The 15,620-nt window shown below is 43.9% G+C and overlaps 1 protein-coding gene across 4 annotated transcripts in view; it reads left to right on the top strand.

Moving 5' to 3' along the window:
• Positions 1-15,620, top strand: part of nrg1 (neuregulin 1) — a 175,645-nt gene that overhangs the window by 32,787 nt on the left and 127,238 nt on the right. For all 4 annotated transcript variants that reach the window (XM_068045166.1, XM_068045163.1, XM_068045176.1 and 1 more), the window contains exon 3: positions 4,956-5,074. In XM_068045166.1, coding sequence (XP_067901267.1) covers positions 4,956-5,074 — 119 coding nt within the window. The remainder of the gene's footprint in view (positions 1-4,955; positions 5,075-15,620) is intronic.

The raw sequence follows: 15,620 nt of genomic DNA, 5'->3' as shown, positions 1-15,620 counted from the left end.
ACTATCACTGCTTTGGCTGAGATTACTAACTCAGCGAAGACACAGAGGCGTCTGTGGTTAATTTTTGAACCAAAATTCAATCCGACAGTGAAATAAAGTGAAAAGAATTTAATAATTTGTACTACAGTTGATTTCAAAAGGGTTTTAGACTCTTAAAATATAGAGTCATAGAGTCATTTATGGCATAGAAGGAGGCCATTTGGCCTATCAAGTCCATTCCAGCTCTCCGCAGAGCAATCCAGTCTGTCCCATTATCCCGCTCAATCCCCATAGCCCTCCAAGTTTATTTCCTTCAAGCCCCCATCCAATTTCCTTTTGAAATCATTCATTGTCCCCACTTTCACTATCCACATGGGCAGTGAGTTCCAGGTCATTACCACTCACTGCGTTAAAAAGTTCTTCCTCACATCCCCCCACATCTCTTGCTCAAAACCTTTTAATCTGTGTCCCCTAGTCCTTGTACCACAAGTTAATTGGAAGTTGTTTTCTTGTCTAACTTATCTAAGCCTACGCCTCTATCAAATCTCCCCTCAAATTTCCTTTGCTCCAAGGAGAACAACCTCAGCTTCTCCAACCTAACCTTATATCTCAAATCCCTCATCCCTGGAACCATTCTGGTAGATCTCCTCTGAATCCTCTCAAGGACCCTCACATCCTTCCTAAAGTGTGGTGACCAAAACTGGATGCAATACTCTAGGTGTGGCCTAACCAAAGCTTTATAAAGTTTCAGCATAACTTCCTGCTTTTGTACTCTATGCCTCTATTTATGAAGCCCAAGATCCCATATGCTCTGCTAACCATTCTCTCAATATGTTCTGCTGTCTTCAAAGATTGATGCACATGAGCCCCCAGGTCCTTCTGATCCTGCATGCTCTTTAGAACTGTGCCATTAAGTCCATATTGCCTCACCCTATTCCTTCTGCCAAAATGCATCATCTCACACTTGTCTGCATTAAATTCCATCTGCCACTTGTCAGTCCATTCAACTAGCTTATCTATGTCCTGTTGTAGGCAGTTTATGTCCTCCTCACTGTTTGCCACTCCTCCAAGTTTGGTATCATTGGCAAATTTTTAATTCTCTGTATTCCAAGATCCAAGACATTTATATCTAGCAAAAAAAGGCAATGGTCCCAGCACTGACCCCTGGGGAACACCACTGTCTACCATCCTCCAGTCCTGACAAACAACCATTTATCACGACTCGCTGTTTTCTGTCCTTAAGCCACTTTTTAATCCAAGCTGACACTGACCCTCCTATTCCATGAGTCTCAATTTTATTCACCAGCTTTTTATGTGATACTTTATCAGATGCATTCTGAAAATTCATACAGACAACATTCACCGCATTCCCTTCATCAGAAAATTCAATTAGATTACTGAAGCATGATCTGCCTTTTACAAATCCATGCTGGCTATCCTTAATTAACTCAAACTTCTCCAAGTGCCTGTTGATTTTTTTTCCCTTGATTATTGTTTTTAAAATTTTGCCCACCCCACTAATAAACTAACTGGCCTGTAGTTGCTAGGACTTTCCTTACCCCCCTTCTTGAATAAGGGTGTCACATTCGCCACTTTCCAATCCTCTGGCACCTCCCCCATATCTAGGGAAGATTGGAAGATTATGGCAAGCCCTTCTGCTGTCTCTACCCCCACTTTCATTAGCAACCTTGGATACAAGCCATCCGGACCAGGTGACTTATCTACCCTAAGCATAGCCAGCCTTTTTAGTACCTCCTCCCTCTCAATAAGAGACTTGTATCTATATAATGCTTTTCATGATGTCAGGACTTCCCAAAGTGATTTACAGCCAATGTGAGATAATTTTTGAAGTGTAGCCACTATTTTGATGTAGGAAATATGGCAGCCAATTTGGGCACAGCAAGGTGATTATGACGCGATAGTTTTTTTTAATGATGTTCGTTGAGAGATAATTATTGGCGAGGCAACCTGGGAGAACTCCCCCGCTCTTCTTCGAATGGTACCATGGCATCTTTTACGAGGAGGCAGACTGGACCGCGGCTTAATGTCTCATCTAAAAGACAGCACTGGAGTGTCGAGGCTAGATTATGTGCTCAAGCCTGGAGTGGGACTCGATCCCATAACTTGTTGATTCATAGGTGGCATTCTCTTACTTTTGATCATTTTAAATGATACCACACTCAAAACATACATTATATCGGACCCCAAGTGTGCTGCAATATTGTAGCTCCTCTCTTTCAGCCACACAGTGCAGAACAGTGATACATGCAAGGTGCTGCTAACCTAAATTACTTTGCCTTTTTATCTTTGCCACGTAAAAGTTTGTCTCTGCTCGGGCTGGCAAGCTTGCAGTCTTGCTCTGCACCATCTAAGGGGAATCATTGTTTTAGATCAGATACACTACCCCATTCCCATTCAGTTGAATTGGAGTGTGACAGTAATTTGTTGCCACAGGAAGTTGCACTTCTATCTTCACACAAACTGCACACACGCGTCTCTCTCCATGGACGTGAAAATTGGGAGAGATGTCTAGTGGTTGACTAAATCAACAGTTTCACGTTCACACAGACTATTATTCGTCTTTATAAGTGGCCACCCTGTTGGGTTTGTTGAAAGGTGTCTGAGGACTTCTGTGGATTACGGTGTGAGTGCCATGGTGAGAAATATTGTATCCAGCGGTCCACTGATGCTGTGTTTTGACAGGTAATGTGCTGGCCATCAGATAGGCATCCTACTGTAACATCACCAGAGATCAAATTGAAATACGGAACTCAAAGGCTTCCAACACCTGGTGAAAAACAGCATGTGCAAAGCCCTTGCAAGAAGCTTTGGAAACATTGTGAATTTCACTCATAGCTTTGTGTTAACCTTAAGTGGCAGAAACGTAATATCAGCGATATACCCTGTCCACTCCCTTTCCATTTCCCGAAAGCTTAAAGAATTTATTTTTCTCGAGACATCCATTTTGTTGCCTGAAAATACCCAAGCACACATGAATTTATAAATGATTCACAAAAAGAATTTTATTAATATTTCATGTTGCATGTGGCCCTTAATGTGTCTCACAGTGAGGTTAAAGACTGTCTTTCTTCATCACTGAGTTGGTGCACAGCATGCTCTGCGACTGAGCTCTGGGATGTGGTTTTGCTTCTGCAATTAGCTTGTATTTTTGTATTTTAATTTTTCATGCACACAGGTTCACACAATATGTGCATGTGCAGCGCATTCTTCCTCTCTGCTAGGTTGTTGGTGGAGGGACAGAAGATGGCTGTGGCTGCCAGTATTATGAGCTTTTGCTCTTTTCCCCCCAGAGGGAGATGGCAAATTAGAGAGCAGGGTAAGCTTAAACACGCTAGAATGTTTAAATCTAGACAGACATGGGCTGAAACCCTTGCCATCAAACCACTTTATAAAAATTAGGCTGTCACAGAGTTCTTTTTCAAAAAACATTAGTGAGTCTGCCTTTGCCAATTTTAGAGAGAGTGCAGAAGTGAAGGATGTCCGAGCTGGGGAATGCAGTATTTCTCTATCTTTGGCACAAGGTCATCATCAAGCAAGCATTGCTCAGTTTGATGGGGAATTAACTCTCTCTTCTCTTTACTCAACAAAGTTCTGAAGCACAAGCTCAGAAGAACATCCTTAGTAAACCTTCTGGTACTTCTGATTAACCAGAGTCCAGCTTGGTGTGTGACATGTGTCTTGGTGAGACTCCTTTTGTAAAGGGCATCTAGGTTGCAAGGCTCAAGTATCAGTGAAAACTGCAGGATCTCTACACAAATGCAATCCTGCTACACTCAAATATTCCTGGAATTAAACTGAACTAGATTTCTAACATCTAAAACTTAATTTTCTGTAATATTGTTTAAGTAATTAGCAGTTTTTGAAGAGGCCTACTGTAGTTTAGCATTTCTATCCTGGTGGATATTTTGGCTCACCGGCATTTATCAATTTTATCGTTGTTGAAACTACAGAACAAAATATTCCTGTAACTACTGCAGTCACATCCATTCACCTCTCTACTGCAGGGGCATCCATTTACCTCTCTAGTGTATTGACATCCTCACTTCTCTAGTGCATTGACATCCACTCACCTCCCTACTACAGGGACATCCATTTACCTCACTACTGCGGAGACATCCATTTACCTCCTTATTACAGGGACATCAATTTACCTCACTACTGCGGAGACATCCATTTACCTCCCTGCTACAGGGACATGAATTTACCTCCCTGCTACAGGGACATCCATTTACCTCACTACTGCGGAGACATCCATTTACCTCCCTATTACAGGGACATCAATTTACCTCCCTGCTACAGGGACATCCACTCACCTCCCTATACGGGGACATCCACTCACCTCCCTATACGGGGACATCCACTCACCTCCCTGCTACGGGGACATCCACTCACCTCCCTGCTACGGGGACATCCATCTACCTCCCTGCTACGGGGACATCCATCTACCTCCCTGCTACGGGGACATCCATCTACCTCCCTGCTACGGGGACATCCATCTACCTCCCTGCTACGGGGACATCCATCTACCTCCCTGCTACGGGGACATCCATCTACCTCCCTGCTACGGGGACATCCATCTACCTCCCTGCTACGGGGACATCCATCTACCTCCCTGCTACGGGGACATCCATCTACCTCCCTGCTACGGGGACATCCATCTACCTCCCTGCTACGGGGACTTCCATCTACCTCCCTGCTACGGGGACTTCCATCTACCTCCCTGCTACGGGGACTTCCATCTACCTCCCTGCTACGGGGACTTCCATCTACCTCCCTGCTACGGGGACTTCCATCTACCTCCCTGCTACGGGGACTTCCATCTACCTCCCTGCTACGGGGACTTCCATTAAACTCCCTACTAATGGGACATCCATTTGCTTCTTCAGGTGTGCATCAGCTTTATTTTCTTCCTTTTATCTTTCCCAAAGTGAAATTGATTTTGCCTGCTTTTACAGGAAGGAATCTGAACTTCTGATAAGGAAAGTGAAGCCATCACATGCTGGAGAATACACATGTGAAGCTGTCAATCAGCAGGGCGAAGACCGGTCTATAAGCAACATTGCTGTCACACCTGGTAAGAGCATTTGCATTGATTCAAGTTAATGGAAGTGTGGTTGTTTGAACTCACAATCACTGGGCTTATTAGTGTTACTTTTGACACTTGCATGCATGCTGATTGTCTCCCCTATGTTGGTTCAGCACACCAAATATTTCTGTGATTGGGAGAAGTCAACAGACATTTTACAATTGCCTGTGTAGGAACAAAGTGCAGTCGTGCACTAAGGGAAAGAATTTAGTGACTTATCTGAGGATATAAGCTGGCCCAGTGCCTAATGTTGATGAGAGGGTTTATTCAATATTAACGGCTTATACAATGCAGCCTCTAATGCTGGTAGTGAGTTATTAGAACAATGAAAGAACATCAAACAGATCAGATTTTTATGCATAATTGTCTAATATATGAGAGACTTAAAAGCCAAGTTACTTTTAGTTTTGCCTCGCGGTGGAAATGTTTTAGTGTTGCATTTTGCAATGCGGTGCAGATTTTAGCGATGGATTTTTTTTTGCCTCGCAAATCTTTGTAATTGGTCACAAAGAGGTATGGGACCAAGTGCAGCTAAAATGATTTTTCTAAGTTAGCAATCACTAAACGATGCTCCATACAGGAATGGAATGCTGTCAATTTATATAAGCCTAAATACAATACATTAAAAATTTGGGGGTGGAAGTTGGTTTTGAGGGATCGTGCAAAATGGGTGGCAGCGAATTGGCAGTCCATTTTACATCCCACCTGATTTTCTTTTCATTTTGGGAAAACAAAATTCGGCCGATTTGCTATTGTCAATTCTCCGCTATTGTAAATGTGGACATAGGAAGTTAGAATACAAATTAAAAATAAGAACAGAATGTACAACTTTAAAATGGGGACCAATTTATCTCTGCACTCCCTGGTCCCCTGACCTTTAACTCCACCTGAGGACTACACTTGTTGGTGACTTCCTTGGTCAACTAGTAAAGATTAAAAGCTTCTATGCAGGTGAGTTAGCTGCCAACAAATTTCCTTTGTTTCTTATTTATGTATTTATTTGCTTAAAATTGTGTTCCTGTTTATGCTGTTGGAAATCGCCTCAGTATTAATACTGTGTTCTGCTATACTGTGCAAGATTATTTTCTTCTTGATACCCACTTCTCTCTCCACCCCGCCAATGAAGAAGTGCAACATTAATGCATGAAAACAAGAAAATTCATAATTCTTCACATAAAGGTGCACACCACACAATACAATACAATAAAGCATGGTTAAAGCAAATTTCATTTTCAGTTGATCCCACATTGTTTTTCAAAGATCCCATTGCCATGGCATCATGATTGTTGGGCTTTGATGACCATTGGCTCTCACTGTACTAACTTTCGAAAAAGGCAGAAAAATTGGGCAGAATAAAACTGCTGGGACATATACTAAATAATAAACAGTGAGGACTGATTGGAAGGCTGTTATCAGTGAAGACCATTTGAGTTTTGCTCTCACAGTTTGTGACATCAGCTGAACCCTTCACTACAAGGGCTGTCTGTTGATGATCCTCCCCCATATTCTTTATTCTCTATGTAAACAACTTTATGCTCTTTGGCCATTGACTCGCACCCAGAGGTGATTAAAAGTACACAGGCTTTAAACGCAAAGCCACAGGCAGATTTCAGCACTTCTTCAAATCCTGGATTTTCCATTGAATGTATGGAGTAGGGTGCAATGTGCTTTGAGGAAATCAGTAGGGCTTTTACTGTCATTTCAAGAACTTGAAGTGAAGCTTTGCCTGATGCCAAAAACAAATTCCTGCTGTGAATCCAAGTGATCTGCAGTGAATCATATATTTGGTGCTCATATTTTGAAAGCCATTTTTTCAACACTCAGATTAAATAACATTTAGTGAGGCTGGCAGCAGGTGTTTGACTTGTGTTAACAAGTCTGAAAGAGGATCTGATTTAAGCGTTTCTCGTTTCACAGCACTAAGTATATGTTGGGCAAGGTTGTTGTATCTGTGCTTTTGGTGTATTTAAGTCCTTGAATAAATCCAGTGATGCTTGTGTTAAAGAAGCATATCCTATGTTCTGGAATAGTACAAACATGGACAATATTATTTGGGAAATGAGGTAGGCTGGCACTTGTAGTCATATTGAACATCTCTCTCCCTTTGTCAGTTAAGTTGCATTATATGGACAGGCTTTCAATCCCATTTAAAAATGCTATTTCTTTTTACATTCAGAAGTGTTGAAATAGAACTAACATCAATGAGCAGAGCATGAACACTGCTAACACCACCAAAGACTTGTTGGAACCCATTCTGTTGGCAAAATATAATTAGATGCAATACAGTTGAGAATGCATTTTGTGTATTTTGGATGGCATGTGCCCAGCCTATTTTGAACATATGTGAGATCATTCATGTATGAAATACAGTGCTTTGTGTGCCTTATCTTAATAACTACATCCAAAAAGTTTAATTGAGGGGAAAAGACTTCCCCAATTTAGAGCATTAACTCCCTTTTAAAAAGTAGACAGAAATCTGGAAGCTCAGATCCACTTGCTGTGCTCACACATAGGGTGTCGTTTGCACGGATGCTTTCTTGTTTTGCTCTGGTTTATCTTGGCAAGAAGTTCTCTGCCTGAAATGTGAGGAACAGAAACATCTCTGCAGTAACTGGATACCTCCTCTTGTTATCAGCGAAAGCTCAGAAGCTGTGTCGAAGCATGTCCAAGCAATTGAGTAAGGGGAAATCATTTTCTACCTCTGTTCCAGAAATCTGTGACCTGAACTTACATAGTCTGACAAGCATCCAACTAACTAATAACACCACGATTTTTTATCCATGAGCCAAATTCCAAAAAGGGCCTCATTTCATTCTTCCTGACCCACATGATTAATTTGAGTTGGTAAAGTTACCAGTTATACTTGGAGTCATTTATGGGAAGGAGTGTTTAGGATTCTTTTGAATTTTGGCTTAAGCTTCAATCGATTGGTTTCCCTCAAACTGTGCTGAGTCAGCTGAGCCAAAGGCAACGCTGCTATGGTTAACATTGGGACAATGGAAGTGTACATGTGTTGGCATCTGGTGAGGCCAAATAGCCTGCCCAACACTCATTGACCAAGCTTGCAGGTAGATAATGCCTACTTGGGTGAGGTGCTGAAGGACACAATGCCACTGGACTTGGACTCCAGCATGGAGACAATCCTGTCAGGAATGGAGTGGGGAGGAAAATTGGTAAGAAAAAAGAAAAGCTACAAGACAGCACTGACCTGCTTCTTCATGAAGATGAAGCAGAGGCTGTACCATCGTGACACCCACTGAAGATTAACCCTTGGAATATTTAGGGGCTCACAGTCCCCCTATTTGAATGCCAGAGATCTGATCACCTCCCCCATACCTTCCACTCCACCTCGTCCCACCTCAGTGTTCATTTCCAGTCAGTGCCTAGTCCCACTTGGAAGTGTTTCTCAGTATAATGCAGCTCAGATACTCTCAAAGTAAATGCAGTGTCCTTTTCAATGAAAAAAACCAGAGAATTGGGAGATGGATTTTGAACAAGGCTCTCTCCTATTGTGCCACATTTATTTGTCCTGCATGCTTTGCTGCACTCCTCTAATAAAGTCGTTTTCTCTAATATTTTCATTTCTCTGTTCAGCTGGCGTGTCTTGCTGATTAACATCCATAATGCACTCCATTAATAATGTGCAGTAGAGCTCGATAGAAAGCTGCTCCTTAAAATGCTGGTATCAGTAGAGTTGCTGAAACAGATTGTGAACCTCGCCCCTGAAGTATAAATTCCACAGATGCTCAAAGAAATGAATACTTGTATATCAGTTCCTTGTAATATTGCTTTCATTTAAGATAGTTTCTAAATTGGTACACTGATGTGGCCTTAAATGTTTAATTTGAAGGTGGTTTAAGAATAGCCTTTATTAAACAGCAATAACATATTAATAAAGCTAAAATGTGATTTCCTTCTCCTTAGCTAAAAGGGACATAGTGTTTAATTTATTAGAGCTCTTTGAGGAAGCAACAAACAAGGTGAATAAAGGGGAGCCTGTAGATGTGGTGTACTTGGATTTCCAAAAGGCATTTGATATGGGGCCACATCAAAGGGTTACTACACAAGATAAGAGCACACGGTGTAGGGGGTAACATATTAGCATGGATAGCGGACTGGTTAGCTAACAGGAAGCAGAGAGTAAGGATAAATGAGTCATTTTCAGGTTGGCAAGCTGTAACTGGTGGAGTGCCACAGGGATCAGTGCTGGGGTCTCAGCTATTTACAATCTATATCAATGGTTTGGATGAAGGGACCAAATGCATGGGAGCTAAATTTGCCAATGACACCAAGAAAGAGTCATAGAGTGTTACAGCACTGAAACAGGCCCTTCAGCCCACCGAGTCTGTGCCAACCATCAACACCCATTCATACTAATCCTACATTAATCCCATATTCCCTACCACATCCCCACCTTCCCTCAATTCTCCTACCACCTACCTACACTAGGGGCAATTTACAATGGCCAATTTACCTAACAACTTGCAAGTCTTTGGCTGTGGGAGGAAACCAGAGCACCCGGCAGAAACCCACACAGTCACAGGGAGAACTTGCAAACTCCGCACAGGCAGTACTCAGAATTGAACCCGGGTTACTGGAGATGTGAGGCTGTGGTACTAACCACTGTGTCACTATGCTGCCCAAAGGAAGGAAAGTAAGTTGTCAAGAGGAGGTAAAGAGTCTACAAAGGGATTATAGATAGGTTAAGTGAGTGGACAGAAATTTGATAGATGGAGTATAATGTGGGAAAATGTGAACTTGTCCACTTTGGCAAGGAGAATAGAAAAGCAGAACTCAGTGGCACAGAGGGATCTATGTATCCTGGTGCATGAATCACAAAAAGTTAGTATGTAGGTAGAGCAAATGCAAATTGAATATTGGCATTTATTTCAAGGGGAATTGAGTCTAAAAGTAGGGAAGTTTTACTGCAGCTGTACAGGACCTTGGTGAGACCACATCTGGAGTACTACTCCTGATCCTAAGTCCTATGTTCCTACAAAGGATCACAAATGGTGAATCTTGCATGGAGTATGATTCCAATGTAGTCTTTCAGTCAATGACACCATTTTGGAAATAGTTTAAATGATATTTTAGAATTATACAGCAGAGAAGGAGACCATTTGGCCCATCATGTCTTGAAAGAGCAATCCAACTAGTCTCACCCCACCCCCTGCACTCCTTTCCCACAGCCCTGCAACCATATCCCATCCCCAAGTATACATCCAATTCCCCTCAAAAGCCTCTACCCTCCGCCCCTCAGACAGTACCTGTTGAAACTTCAAAAATGATATTGTTGAACACATGGAGTGGACTCAGGTCGGCTACTGGAAGCAAAAGCAGTCAAATCATTTAAGAAACAATTGGGGAGATTTTACGATCTGAACTAAACTGGATCGAATGGTAGTCCTCATCATGTAATCTACAATTACCGTGTAATCTTTGAAACAAAGCTGAGCATTTGATTTCTCTACTCATTGACTCTACTCTTCAATCATGCAGGATTAAGGAGGAAATAGCACAACTTTTCTCAATTTGTTGACAGGTTTTTATCTCTGTGTGTTAAGTACAGCTGTCACCAAAAAGTGCCAATAATAATTCTGTGTCACCTCTACTCAGCTTCGTGGCAGTGTTTACTGCATGCTGCCGTATTTGTCATAGTATCAGCATGTTATTACAGTCCTGTGGCTTACTGACTCCATTGGTGTTACATTGATAGAAATGTCATATGCAAATGACCTATTTCCATGAGTTGGAAAAGGCTGGTGCCCTACAATACAGGACCGCAGAAGTTATGTAAAACGATGCAAATGGAACTGACTTACCCGTTTGTTAAAAGGCATTGTGTAACCGTATGTCTGCATGTCGCATGCAAAATGGTGGATCATTTTATTTCGTTATGGCTCTGCGGTGAGGTAGAAATATGGAATAATAGATGGCCAGAAATGAGCTGCAGGAGTGGGTTGCAATCTTGCATTAAGCTGGGGCCAAAACATACAGGGGAGAAATAAATAAAGGACTCCCTCCCTTCTCATTGATATCCCTTCAGCATTGGTTATTTTGTATGATGTGTGGTACTCTGTCACTGAACAGCTGCTGACCCATCAAGTCAAATGGATTAAATGAGTGAGAAGGCCAATAAAAGGAATGTTCAAATTGATTCAGAGCTTGGATTCTGAATCACTTTAAATACCGATGAATACCGAAACAGAAGTCCAGGCTGAGGAGAAAGAATGACTTACATTTAATATAGTGCCTTATCACATCTCTCTGCATTTCAAACTTCAAGTAAATTTAGTTACTTTGAAGTGTAGTGCCTGATGTTTTTCAGGCTAATGCAGCCTACACAGATTATACACATTTCTAAAGATGGTAATAAACTCATATAAGATGCAGATACTTCAGAAATCTCATCATGACCTTTCCCATCCCTATCTCTGCAACCTCATCCGGTCCTATAACCCAGCACTCTGGCTTCTTGCAACCCTTCCCACCATTGGCCTTCAGCCGACTGGGTTCCTTGTTCTTGAATTCCCTCCCTAAATCCCTTCACCTCTGCAAAGACTATTCTTACAAATCATCTCTTTTCCCAAACTTTTAGTTGCCCCTCCTAATTTTTCTTTCTTTGCTTCAGCATCCATTTTTATTTGATTACACCCTCTGTCATTGTATATGTGTTGATCCTTTTTTATATTATTTGTCCTTGGGATGTGGGCAGCTCTGGCAAGGCCATTTATTGTCCATCTCTAGTTGTGCTGAGTGCATTAATAGTCAAGCACATGGTATCAGATACCATGTATCTGGCGGACAGCCATAAAGGCGGGGCTAAAGTATGGCGAGTCGAAGAGACTTAGCAGTTGGCAGGAAAAAAGACAGAGGCGCAAGGGAAGAGCCAACTGTGTAACAGCCCCGACAATCAAATTTTTTCTGCAGCACCTGTGGAAGGGCCTGTCACTCTAGAATTGGCCTTTATAGCCACTTCAGGCGCTGCTCCACACATCACTGACCACCTCCAGGCGCTTACCCATTGTCTCTTGAGATAAGGAGGCCAAAGAAAGGTATCAGATAGGGTTGCATGGAGGCCAAGGACAGGTAGATGTACCTACAGGACAATAGTGGGTCAGTTGTATTTCTATGATAAACTGACATTATTTTCCTGGTGCTAATTAACAGATTTATTGAATTCCATTTCACAACTAAAACATAGAAGCAGTTATGAATATATGAACATAAGAATTAGGAGCAGAAGTAGGCCATTCGGCCCCTCTAGCCTGCTCCGTCATTTAATAAGATCATGACTGATTTGCTTGTGTCTCGAATTCCACACTCCTATCTACCCCCGATAACCTTTGATTCCCTGACCTAACAAGAATCTATCTACCACCGCCTTAAAAATACAAAGTGACTCCTGAGAACGCATCTGGCACCCGACGTCATCTGAGAGCTCCCAGTTGTGCACATGCGCAGAATGGTCTCTTGCTGTCAGTAAGGTGCTGCACATGCGCAGCCAACGTTCTTGTCGGGACTAATTTGCACAAGTGTGTAAAAAGTCATCGCGCATTGGAACGTCACCCTCTTCCCCAGCTGTGCCTCCCGCGCCCATCTGCTCGACGCTCGCTCACGGCCTAGCTGCTGCCTTCCCTCAGCCACACTTTCCCCACTTCAAACCGTTCTTCCCCTCGCTGCTTCTTCCCCTCGCTTCTTTTCTCCCCACTCACCCCTGCTCCCTCTGCTTCCCCCACTCCCTCCCCCACTCCCTCCCCCAGTCTCTTGCTCACAGTCGTCTTTCCCTACCCTGTCTATCCTTATCTTGCCACTCTCTCTCTCTCTCTCTCCCCCGCTTCCCCCATGGGAAGCAGGAGCGGGGGTGGGGGTGGAGGGAGAAGCGGGGAGGGAGATGCGGGAGAGAGCAATGGGAGGGGGAGAAGCCGTGGGTGGGGGAAGAGCGAGGCTTGGAGTGAGTAGCTGATGAGAGGGGGCCGGGTTGGGGGGGCGGGTGGTAGGGGTGGGGGTAGAAATTTGAAGCGGAAGCGACTGGATGATGGGCTTGGGATTTGAAGCAGTGAGCAGAGTGAGCCGTTGATGGGGCGCATAGCTGAGGGAAAGCAGCAGCGAGGCCAGGAGGGAGCAGCAAGCAGATGGGCACGGGTGGCTGCGCTGGCGAAGGGAAATGGGATATTGTTGGGGGTGGAGTAGGATTGCAGTGATTGAATTTAATTGTTTTGTGCTAAATTGAGCAATGCCATCTTTAATCCTGGCAGCTGACTAAAATGTTGCAGACAGTGACGTTTCAGTGGATGAGGCTGCATTTACGCATGTGCAAGTGCTGCGCCACCTAGTGGTTGCATTTTCAGCAAACGCAGCCTTAAAAATATTCAATGACCCCGCCTCCACCACTGTCTTATGGTAATTCACCCACTGGTGCAGGCCTGGAACCATGTGGTGATTGTTTACCATCAAATAGTGTTATCCAACATACTCCTGTGCTATATCATGCCAGAGAGGTTGGTAAGCAAGAGATCTTGGTTCCTGCATATCTATCAAAATATGTTAAATATGTGTGTACTGTACAGATGGAGTATGCCATGATAATATAAGTTATGCGTCAGCTCTTGATTTTGGTAAATTCATCACTCCACGAATATCTTGCCAGCACTGTGGGTGGCACAGTGGCACAGTGGTTAGCACCGCAGCCTCACAGCTCCAGCGACCCGGGTTCAATTCTGGGTACTACCTGTGTGGAGTTTGCAAGTTCTCCCTGTGTCTGCGTGGGTTTCCTCCGGGTGCTCCGGTTTCCTCCCACAGCCAAAAGACTTGCAGGTTGATAGATAAATTGGCCATTATAAATTGTCACTAGTATAGGTAGGTGGTAGGGGAATATAGGACAGGTGAGGATGTGGTAGGAATATGGGATTAGTGTACGATTAGTATAAATGGGTGGTTAATGGTCGGCACAGACTCGGTGGGCTGAAGGGCCTGTTTCAGTGCTGCATCTCTAAATCTAAAAAAAAATTGCTCATGGAGATATTTTATATGGACAGCCAAGACATTTGCAAAAATCTATAGGTACATAGTTATATGCGGTGACTGCAACAACTACCGTGGAATCTCCTTGCTCAGCATAGTGGGGAAAGTCTTCGCTCGAGTCATTTTAAACAGGCTCCAGAAGCTGGCTGAGCATGTCTACCCTGAGGCACAGTGCGGCTTTCGAGCAGAGAGATCCACCATTGACATGCTGTTCTCCCTTCGCCAGCTACAGGAGAAATGCCGCGAACAACAGATGCCCCTTTATATTGCTTTCATAGATCTCACAAAAGCCTTTGACCTCGTCAGCAGACCTGGTCTCTACAGACTACTAGAAAAGATCGGATGTCCACCAAAGCTAATAAGTATCATCACCTCATTCCATGACAATATGAAAGGCACAATTCAGCATAGCGGTGCCTCATCAGACCCCTTTCCTATCCTGAGTGGCGTGAAACAGGGCTGTGTTCTCGCACCTACACTGTTTGGGATCTTCTTCTCCCTGCTGCTCTCACATGTGTTCAAGTCTTCAGAAGAAGGAATTTTCCTCCACACAAGATCAGGGGGCAGGTTGTTCAACCTTGTCCGTCTAAGAGTGAAGACCAAAGTACGGAAAGTCCTCATCATGGAACTCCTCTTTGCTGACGATGCTGCATTAACATCGCACACAGAAGAGTGTCTGCAAAGACTCATCGACAGGATTGTGGCTGCCTGCAACGAATTTGGCCGAACCATCAACCTCAAGAAAACGAACATCATGGGACAGGACGTCAGAAATGCTCCATCAATATCGGCAACCACGCTCTGGAAGTGGTTCAAGAGTTCACCTACCTCAGCTCAACTATCACCAGTAACCTGTTTCCCAATGCAGAAATCAACAAGCGCATGGGAAAGGCGTCTGCTGCTATGTCCAGACTGGCCAAGAGAGTGTGGGAAAATGGCGCACTGACGCGGAACACAAAAGTCCGAGTACATCAAGTCTGTGTCCTCAGTACCTTGCTCTATGGCAGCGAGGCCTGGACAAGGTATGTCAGCCAAGTGCGACGTCTCAATTCATTCCATCTTCGCTGCCTCCGCAGAATCCTTGGCATCAGGTGGCAGGACCGTATCTCCAACACAGAAGTCCTCGAGGCGGCCAACATCCCCAGCACATACACCCTACTGAGTCAGCGGCGCTTGAGATGGCTTGGCCATGTGAGCTGCATGGAAGATGGCAGGATCCCCAAGGACACATTGTACAGCGAGCTCGTCACTGGTATCAGACCCACCGGCTGTCCATGTCTCCGCTTTAAAGACGTCTGCAAACGTGACATGAAGTCCTGTGACATTGATCACAAGTCGTGGGAGTCAGTTGCTAGTGATCGCCAGAGCTGGCGGACAGCCATAATAGTGGGGCTAAATTGTGGCGAGTCGAAGAGACTTAGCAGTTGGCAGGAAAAAAGACAGAGGCGCAAGGAGAGAGCCAACTGTGTAACAGCCCCGACAACCAATTTTATCTGCAGTGCCTGTGGAA

This window comes from Heterodontus francisci, chromosome 1 (genome assembly GCF_036365525.1).
Source record: "Heterodontus francisci isolate sHetFra1 chromosome 1, sHetFra1.hap1, whole genome shotgun sequence".
NCBI classification, from domain to species: Eukaryota; Metazoa; Chordata; class Chondrichthyes; order Heterodontiformes; family Heterodontidae; genus Heterodontus; species Heterodontus francisci.
Note: the sequence above shows the minus strand (reverse complement) of the source record. Positions and strands in the feature narration are given on the sequence as shown.